Below are 10,500 nucleotides of genomic sequence, written 5' to 3' on the forward strand. Positions count from 1 at the left end.
AGGCATCCGTCGTTAGCGTTACGCGACGACAAGGAGCCCCTAAGGTCGGGCCTTGAACCAGGAACCAATGTTTCTTCCTCATGTCTAAGGCACGTAAGCATCGCCGCGTGACCTTGATCATGCGAAGCGGATTCCCCCAGAGCAGCATCCACACACTTCGTGAAAGTGCGAGGTGAGAGTAACAGGCCGAAGAGAAGAACTCGATATTGGTATGCTTCGCCCCCGAAAGCAAACATCAGGAACTTCCAGTGTTGAGGGAGGATGGAAACATGGAAATAAGCGTCTTTGAGATCTATCGTAACAAACCAGTCCTCGGACTGGATCTGAGATACTATCTGCTTGATAGTGAGCATCTTGAACCGAAGCCGTTTGATAGCGCAGTTCAGAAGACGGATATCTAAGATCGGACGCAACCCCCCCTATCCTTCTTCGGAACGATGAAGTAACGGCTGTAGAACCGGGACGCTCTCTCGAGAGGAGGAACACATTCTATTGCCCCCTTCCTCAAGAGAGTATCTACTTCTTGTTCCATTACCAGAGCCTGCTCGGGGCCCACTAGTGTGGGGATGACCCCGTTGAAACAAGGTGGACAAGAACCGAACTGAATTCTGTAACTTTTCTCTACAATCTGCAGGACCCATTTTGAGATATTTGGTAGAAGTTTCCACGCTACCAGAAAATCTACTAAGGGAACCAGCCTCTCGAGGCTGGCCTCTGGTATTATTAGAGGAGCCAGTTCGGTGCCCTGAAGCGGGACCTACCGCCGTATAAGCTTTCCCAACCAGACTCGATGTAAGCCTAACGGGCCTTTTGGGAAGCTTCGGGGCCTTCAGGGACGATGCGGAGGATGGGAAGAGATAGCTCGCAAGTGTCTGCTCCACCACTGGCATCGCCCCATATCCCTTATCATTCAGCCCCACGATGTTCTTTTGAATAATTAGAGACTGTGGGGCTGTAATACGGGATGAGTACGGTTTCTGCCACGATCTTGACACCTCAGCATGGAGATCGGGGAAAACGGAAGGCCCCCGTCGTGAAGGCTGTGATCTGGATTCAGAAAACGCTCGTCTAATTATTTTTAGGACGACCCCACTTTTCACAAAAACAAACCTGTGTGTGTGTGGTGTGGACAACGGCACTAGTGGTTCTCAGTTGTGTTCAGAGCTGATGGAGAGACTGAAGCCACTGTTGATCGATACATTGACATTACACAGTCTCAGTGCACATAGACATGTACCTGAGCAGTCAGTCCAACCCTGGGATTGTCACAGTTCAATATCAAATGTCCATCGAAATAGAATCATATCCCAGTGGTTTCAATTGGCTATGCATATGTGCTAGCTTAATAATAGAGCAGGACAGGTTTGGAATGTTCAGAGGTGAAATAAAACTGTTCTTGATAAGTTGCCAGAAATGTTTCATTCTAAGATGTAACTTAATCTGTTTATGCCCAAATAATTGCAATAATTGTTTGAACTATTATGCTAAAGTTTGGGGTCAATAAGATTTTTTGAAAGATCTTTTGAAAGGTTTCTTATGCTCGAGTAGTCTGCATTTTTTTTACATTAAGGAAGTAAGTATTAATATAGTAATAATATATATAAAACAAGGTTTAATATACATTAATGTGATGGCAAAGCAAAATTTTCAACAGTCTTCAGTGTCACATGATCCTTCAGAAATCAGTCTAATATGGTGATTTAGTGCTAAAAAGCTTATATTTATCAATGTTAAAACAGTTGTGCTGCTTAATGTTTTTGTGAAAACTGTGATACATTTTTTTTTTACTGTCACTTTTGATACATTTAATGCATCCTTGCTGAATAACAGTATACATTTCAATCAATCAATCAATCAATAAATTGTATTATTATCAATGTTGAAAACAGTTGTGCTGCTTAATATTTTTGTGGAAACCATTATATATGTTTTTCTTAATTCTTAAATAAACAGAAAAAAAAAATTATTTGAAACAATTTTTTTTTGTAACATTAGAAAATATTTAACTATAATTTTTGATCAGTTTAATGCATCTTTGCTAAATAAAAGTAGATGTTTCTTTCAAATAAATAAATAAATAAAACTTAATGTATATAAATTTAACACGTGTTGTTTCTTTTTTATGCACCTTTTATGCTTAAAGGGGTCTATTAATGCTGCTAAAAAGAACATTATTTTTTGTATTTGGTGTAATGAAATTATTGTTTCTCCTCTATGCCCCGCCTTTCTGAAACGTGTCGATTTTTACAAAGCTCATCTGTCTGAAAAGCGAGGTGTGCTGTGATTGGCCAACTATCCAGTCAAGTGCATTATGATTGGCCGAATACCTCAAGCGTGTGACTGAAATGTTATGCCCCTCACATACTGTGATGATGCCCTGTCAGGCCGGAGCGATGATTCAAAAACATGAAAACCCATTATAAACGAGGCATTTGTTGCATCCAGTGGGGACATAATTATGGATTACTGTATAATGACTTGTACTGTCTTTTTACGTGTTGCGTTGCATCGTGCCGCGTAAACATAAAACCATGTCTGCATTTGTGATCGGAGAAATAACAAACAAGCCCTACTCTACAATGCCCAAAAAACTTGCTTTAAATATATAAATATATTAAATATAAAAAACATACTTACAGTCTTTGAGTCAGAACAGCCGGCATTGTAGTCTACTCTCCCAGGATCAGGAAACGGTCCTCCATAAAATGTGCTGCACTCATCTGAATATTTGGGTTAAAGTGTTCTGGAACAGTGTTGTAAATACAACTTAACCACTGATTTCTAGTCGTGTCCATTTTTGGAAAGCCACACAAAGTAGTTTCACTTTCACAACAAAACACCGCGTCAACCACGGCCTTGAGTGAGCAGAGGCCGGGGGATAAAGTGAGGAACGGCCTTCGGGCTGAGTGAGCAGAGGCGGCGCATTCGATGAAGGAGCGTCCGGCAGGCTTGCAGCAATCACATGTGACGACCCCGGGCTGGACTCCGCTTCGTCCACGGTGAAAGCCGATCCGGTGATCCACAGCTCAAAGTTGTAGTATTTCCTCAGCAACCAGCACAGATCAGCTCCAGGCATTACGAAGCAGATATCGTCCTCTTTTGGAAGACCAAACAAAGTAGTTTCACTTTCACAATGAATCACACAGTGCATTCACAGAAGTTACGCCTTCTTTCTTTGCGTGAACATTTGGGCGGCGTTATGCAAATCTTCCCACATAGTGATGTAGACATATGTGGGGACGTGTTAGAACGAGCCGTTTTAGGTAGGCGTGGCTGACTCTTAAATTTTATAAAGAATATCTCTTTGGATTTGAGACTTTAGTCTTTGCAACTTTACAGATCTTCTTTATGCACCAAGAGCTTGCAACCCTCCAAAGAGAAAGGAAAAATTGAAATAGCAACATATGACCCCTTTAAAACAGCCTAAGCTGGTCTGCTAGACTTGAGATGGTTTACAATAGTGTAGCTGGTTTAGGGGTGCAGCCAGCCGTGCTCACATTGCCCAAAGTACCCAAAACCCATCTAAAACCAGCAAATGGACCATTAGAGACCAGCTAAGATCATAAAAGCAGCTTAGTCTGGTTTGAAGTGATTTTTCAGCTTCCTGTTTCATTAGAAAGACTGTGCTCATCAAACCAGCCATATACTCTCTCTCTCTGTTTCAGACATAAAACACAAAAATACAGAAATCCCTAAATATCACACTTAAATCTAAACTCCTTCATACAGAACAGAATCTGCCTGAGAACAAAGTCAGACCAGCTGAGCACAAAGAGGCTACTGATCTCACATCTGCTCGTAAATGCACCTCCGTCTTCTGCATGTGCTCTTTCTCTCTCATTATCTTTCTGGCCTCAGATTCCCTGGCTATACCCAGAATTCACCAGAAGTAAAACTGTCCTCTTCCAACTTTTCCCCCTCTTTGTTTCAACATCAAGCATCAGCATCAAAGCCTAATGACTTAATATTGAGCTCTCATGGTAAAGAGACTCGCTTTTTCCCGTTTCTTTCATTTATCCTCTCGCATTTAAAGCACATCCCGTGGTGCCCTAGAGGTAGCAGATACACTTTATCCATACTGGTGCTGATAAACAGCTCAGTGTATTAAAAAGAGAGGGAGAGCGAGGCTCAGACATAATCAAAGTCAAGGTCCATTTAAGACGGCTGTTTGAGGCAATGGGCAGGAGAGGTGAGTGGAGGGGGCTGTCTGTTCTCTGCACCGGGGCGATAGTGGTATAACAGCCTGAGGAGATGAGAATAGAAGGTTTCAGTAGCAGGGGTTAAAGGCAGAGCCGGTGCCTCCGAGTCAGCACAGGACTTGAATCACAAACACTTTGATACTGAAAGAAGGACCAAGTTTTGTTTATTATTTTAGGCATTTTTATTGATGGGTGTGGTATAGAGAGAATAGGATATCATGGGGGGGAGTTGGCACAAATACCCTTTAGTACCTGTGACATCAATGATCCATTAAACGTCACAACATTTTATGGAGTAATGATATGCACAAGTGCCAAAATGGAGCCTCATTATTTTATAGCGGCATTTCAGGGGAGGGAGGGTGTTACCAATACCAACATAATTTCTAATGAAAAGCAATTGTTTGAGTTCAGAAGACTTTGAATATGGCATATCAGTAGTATGGACCACTTTTATTATGTTTTTTTTTTTTTTGCTTTTGCATTGTTTTTGAAGCTTAATGGCATCATAAAAGTGTACATTTTTTAAATAAATTAATACTTTTATTTGGCAAGGATGTATTAAATTGAACAAAAGTAACAAGACTTTTTCATTGTTAAAAAAATTATTCTAAATACAATTTTAAGTAAATGTTGCTATATATACAGCATAGTGGTTTTCAACAATGATAATGATAAGACATGTCGCTGAGCAATGTAAGAATCATCACACTATTTGAATAATTTCTTCAGGATCATGTGACACTGAAGACTAAATTAAAGATGCTGAAAATTCAGCTTTGTCATCACAGGAATAAAATGAATTTTAAAATATATTAAAATATATTTCTAAAATATCATCTAAAATATAATTTAAATATGCAAATATATAAAATATTAAAATATTTGTAATATTTAAAAATATATTTTTTTAATATTGAAAATATTTAATTATACAATTTCATAATATTAGTTGTACTGTATTTTGAACAAAATAAATGCATCCTTTGTGAGCATAAGAGAAAACAACAACAACAAAAATCTTACTGACCACAAACTTTGGTAGTGTGTATTTATATGTATATCATTTTAGGTAAATATGTCTAGATTTGGTGCAAATATAAATTCAGTTCCTCCAGTAACAGGATGACACTTTCATCTTCAAACCTCCAGTCTATATATATAAGTGAATGTGTTTTCCTGTTACTGGACCAACTGCATTTCCATTTGCACCACATCCAGACATATTTACCCTAATGTGGACTCTCAGCCTGACCAGAGTACACTTCGGCACATTCTCCAGCAAAAACCCAGCCCATGCTGTGCAAATTTCTCGCTTTGTAATAATTCTCAGTAAATTGTTAATCTGTGAGTGTTGTGCTTTAAAAAATGCCCAAGGACTTTGACATTGATGCCTTGGATGCTCTCTGTTAAGATGACAGTAATGTTTTTTTTTTAATATATAGCACTATACATCTGAATGAAAAATACTAGAAGTGTTGAATTGTTTAAATTTGCCTGTAAATCTGCTAATTTGCATTCTAGCAGAGAGTCAATAATAGACACAGCCAAGCACTTAAATAGGGAAAGATGAACTGCAATGACAGAAAACACAACAGATGTCTAAACAACCTCTTTGATACCAACTTTGTCCTCTGCTATAATGGATTATTGCATCTGTGCCTTTTAATGTTATTCCATAGTTCTTCAGTCTGGGAAGGGAATGTTTTGACAAGAAGCGATTTAATTACAACTATGACTCTTAAGCTATTAGCAGGGTGTAATTAAGAGCATTGCAACATTATGTCTCTCTTTTGCTGTCTAATTGCCTTTTTGGACCTTAATTCGCAAGCAGACGGAGTGTGTGTCGAATCTAGCATGTTGAGAAAGAAAGAAACAAAGGCTGGAGTTTGGAGATGTGCATTAATCATTAGGAATATCAGTAGCAGTTGCACATAGGCTGAATCCTTCAATGAGCTCCAGGGCTTTTCTTTTTCCAATATTGCAGCGGTGGGTACAAACTTAGACTCAGAGTATTGATTCGCAAGACTGCTTCGGCTCTGGCCGCATTGCTCATTGTAAATTATGCTTAGGCTGTCTATTCCTGAGCTATTGTCTTATGACCGGTCGAGCCCTGCGTGGTAGTACCAGATAAAACAAAGATTATTTACCTGAGGTCGGATAATTTCCTCTTTATGAGGGAAATGGCCTTTGGTGAGTATCTCTGGGAGAATACAAGGTGGGCTTTCCTTTATTGGCTTTGCGGCAGCCCGTAATGTCTAGACCTTTGGGCTTTGTAGTGGATCTCTGACTAAGATATTGATTGAGGTTTTTAGGAATTCAACGTGTGTTGAACCATTTGCATTCGCGCGTGTGCTTCTAATAATTTCTTGGCTGGGTTTCATTCTGTATACATCAAATCAAATTTACTGGAAGCCATCAGCCTCGTTTAAAATGAATGTAACCCTCGTAAATGCTGGAGACGGTAACATATAAATTATTGAGCATTATGTAATGAGTGTCGTTTTGTCCTGCGCCACCCAGGTCGCTGACATTCCGGAAGAACAGCTGCTGGTGGCCGTGTTTCCTGGCATTCCGACTGCGGCCGAACTCTTCCTGCTGCCTCCCAGGAACCAGTCGGATGGCAGGAAACGGACCGAGGAGGATCTGGAGCAGGTGAGATCTGATGCAGATTTGATGGTTTCTCATTAATGGTCAAGGTTGAAATGCGCTTGAGAATGATGGACCTTTATCAGAATAAAAGAGCAGCTTCTACCCGGGGCTACAATGAAAGTAATTGTCAGCGCAAAAAGAGACGATGTGTCAAAAATATTCTGAAGGGGATTGTTTGACATTTCTACCTATTACCTATTTTCTTTTTTTTCTTTAACCTTAAAGGCATTATTATCTCTAGCAGAAAGACGCGTGTCTAATTAGGCTTACTTGACAAGGACGTGTCACAACAAGAGTCTTTTACAGTAGGGGCTTTTGAATTTACATTTTTGAGGGTGAAATGTTGAATAGTAGTAACTGTTTAGGGTTTTAAATAAACCCTTAAACTCTTTGATCCACAACCCAAATTATCACAACCCCACACTACTGACACTTCCATTTCACAAAATTAAGCTCTACTCTTTAATATCTCACAGGCGTAATCACAACTGGCAAATTACACTCTTAAGAATAACAGCACATTTTACTATTTGGCCAATTTTATTGTTATTGAAGCTGCAGAAAGAGCTGTAACAAATAATTTGGGCATTCACTGGAACCCGTCCTGTTTGATACGAGGGATGGGGTATGTGTGTCGCACTGCGGGTTGTCAAAGTCTGACATTATAGATTCAAATGTGCATAATTTCCACTCTTATATCAAAGTAGGATCCGTATTTGATACAAACAAGAGTGCAGAATATGGTTTATGGATGATTCATATGAGCAATCATAAACTCTCAGATAAAAAGGTACAAAAGCTGTCACTGGGGCCGTACCTTTTTTTCAAAAGGTACACTTATATACCTTTTAGGTACTATATGTACACTGCAGGTACTAATATGTACCTTTAAGTTACCATTATGGTTCCTTTAGGTACAAAGTGTACCTTTTGAAAAGGTACCGCCCCAGTGATAGCTTTTGTACTTCTTTTTTTTTCTGAAAGTGTATGCTACCAAACATGCAGCATAGTTTGTGCTATATTGACATGAATGATACCTTAAATAATTATTTTATTTTATTTTATCCTACCGTAGAATACCCTTACTAACTGCATAGCTACATGCACAAAACACATAGCATCTTTGTGAGCAAGCACCAATTATATTTTTTTCAGGCAATGAGATGACAAGTCTGTATTTAACTCTTCTGCATGCTGTTTTCTTCCTAGATATCAGAAATCTTGGTCAACGCATTAAATCAGATCTCTGTGGAGTTCGAGTTGAAACCTGGCTCCCAGGTCATCGTTTACATCACGCAATTAACTTTAGGTAACAAAACTGTTGTGCTACATACTGTATGTAGCTATTTTGATGATTTAGTTGACATCTGTAGTGTGCAACTGCTTATATTTGATTACATTTCACAGTGGTATTTCAGTTGATCCCCCTCTCTAGCCTCTGTTGGGTGCTATATACTGTTCCCTCAATTCTCCTGGGTAATTACGTTGATTGCTTTCCAGAGACCAGAAGCTTGTCAGCACTATAAATTGTTGAAAGATTGGGCTTTTATGCTCCACCAGTGATGCTGAAAGCCTTATGGAAGATAATTGGATAATTGCTCTCCAGCAATCATGGCTTGCATGATCTCCCCACTTTTGAAGAAGAAAAAACAGTCAGCACTGAAAAGAATAAGACTTTCTGGTCTATTGTTTTGATTGGGAATCGAGAACCAGTTCATATTCAGATCTGGTTGCAAAACACTGGGAATGAATTACTTTTTGTACCATTTGGTTTAAAAAGAAGAAAGAATCACAAGTCTTAAACTTGTGAGTTACACTACACTTTTTTCTTGATTCTTTTATTAAAGAAATCAGTACTTTTATCTGGCAAGGCTGTGCTAAATTGATCAAAAGTGAGAGTAACGATATTTACAATATTACAAAAGATGTCTATTTATAAATAACTTTCTATTCATCAAAGAATCCTGAGAACGTATTAAGCAGCGCAACTGTTTTCAACATTGCTAATAAGAGTATCAAATCAGCATATTAGAATGATTTAGCGATATGCAACGCTGAAGACTGGAGAGATGATGCTGAAAAGTCAGCTTTGCCATCACAGAAATCACATTTTTAAATATATAAACAATATTTTTCAGTTTGAGTCAATCTAGCAACTCACTCTTTGAATCAGATTGATTCTTGATTCTCTCACTGAACTCTCAATACTGATCGTCATAGTTGTTCACACGATCATTTTTACTCAAATGTTCACATTCATAACACTAGGTATTTAATTAAAAAAATATATGTTTTTGCTATTGCTATATGAACTAAAGACGCATTAAGAAGCCAAATGAAGTGGAATCAATTCCTGTAGCTAAACTAGTAGTGTAATTGGTGGTGGAAAGACTCATTTGTTTGATGCCAAGTGAACACACATACTGATAATACTGTTTTTGGGATAAACACATTGGCCAGATGAATAAATAATTTGAAATGGAACCAGAATACCATAAAAAGATGTCATGTATGCTTTTACTGAATTCATTCTAATTTATCCTGTATTCAGTATTAGCCATTTTGTTTACCATCATATGCCACATTTATATAATTTGGCTTCTTTAACATTTTCTGTAATAACTTGGTAATGGTTACTGATTCCTTGCAGAGATAATAGCATCGACTAGTAGTGAGCAAACTCTATAGCTGATATATGACTCACGGTCTGTGCTATTACCCATGCACTTTTACAGAGAAACATTGGCCGCCTCCTTGGCCCGTTTTTGTAGCCAAAGTTCTGGAAAGAGTTCAGGATTCTTTCGAAAAGGTCAGAGGATTCATGGGGCTGTCTTCCTACAACATAGTCACGGGGGAAATATATAGCCAGTGGGTGAAAGGCTCCCATGAACGATTTTGAAGGGATGCCAACAATTGGCAGAAGTCCCTCTGAGAGAGCCGAAGGGGGTTTTGGAAATTGTCACAGGAGATGGTCTGTATAATGATTCAAGATCAGTTGTTTTTTAATTCACTCGTGAATGGCCGTGTATATGAAGATATAAAAGACATTGGTTTTCTTATTAAAAAGAGTCAGTGTGGAGTAACACTTGTGTTTGTCTTTGTCACAGCTCCGCTGGTTGACTCCATCCCGAGACACAGCAGTTCTGCTATGCTGATGCTTCTGTCTGTGGTGTTTTTGGGTTTAGCTGTATTTCTCATCTACAAATTTAAGAGGTACATCCATGCAAACTGATTTTACATCACTTATTATTTTTTACCAGGACTCATTCTTTTCATGCACACCATAGTTCTCGTTTCTGTTTATCTATATATAAAGATGAAATATAAAGTAAGATTTGATGGGGATGGAATCGGGAGCGACTTTCCTTTGTATCTGGGATGTTTTGAGAGTGCTATTTTTGCTCATGCTAGTTGTAAAATCTAGTTATTAGTTTGGATATAGAAACGTGGGCGGAAACAAAAAAACATTCCTGCTTCCTGAAAGTGCAGGGAAATATCAATGAATTGTTTAATTTGCAGCCACGGTTCCTCTACTGGAAAACTGTTTTGTAGCGCTTTCAATAATTTATTTGGTCTCAAAATAATTCAAATGGAAAAGACTCATGGAAACGTTGAAACAATCATTAATAATGGATATAATTTCCCCCCC

General features: G+C 38.5%; 1 protein-coding gene across 1 annotated transcript in view; it reads left to right on the top strand.

Moving 5' to 3' along the window:
• The window catches only part of LOC107566138 (VPS10 domain-containing receptor SorCS3-like), a 119,339-nt gene that overhangs the window by 103,783 nt on the left and 5,056 nt on the right, over positions 1-10,500 (top strand). The window contains exons 21-23 of the mRNA XM_016251513.1: positions 6,723-6,854; positions 8,061-8,160; positions 9,959-10,064. Of these exons, the coding sequence (XP_016106999.1) occupies positions 6,723-6,854; positions 8,061-8,160; positions 9,959-10,064 (338 nt within the window). The remainder of the gene's footprint in view (positions 1-6,722; positions 6,855-8,060; positions 8,161-9,958; positions 10,065-10,500) is intronic.

This window comes from Sinocyclocheilus grahami, unplaced genomic scaffold (assembly GCF_001515645.1).
Source record: "Sinocyclocheilus grahami isolate Dianchi unplaced genomic scaffold, SAMN03320097.WGS_v1.1 scaffold1050.1, whole genome shotgun sequence".
Lineage (NCBI taxonomy): Eukaryota > Metazoa > Chordata > Actinopteri > Cypriniformes > Cyprinidae > Sinocyclocheilus > Sinocyclocheilus grahami.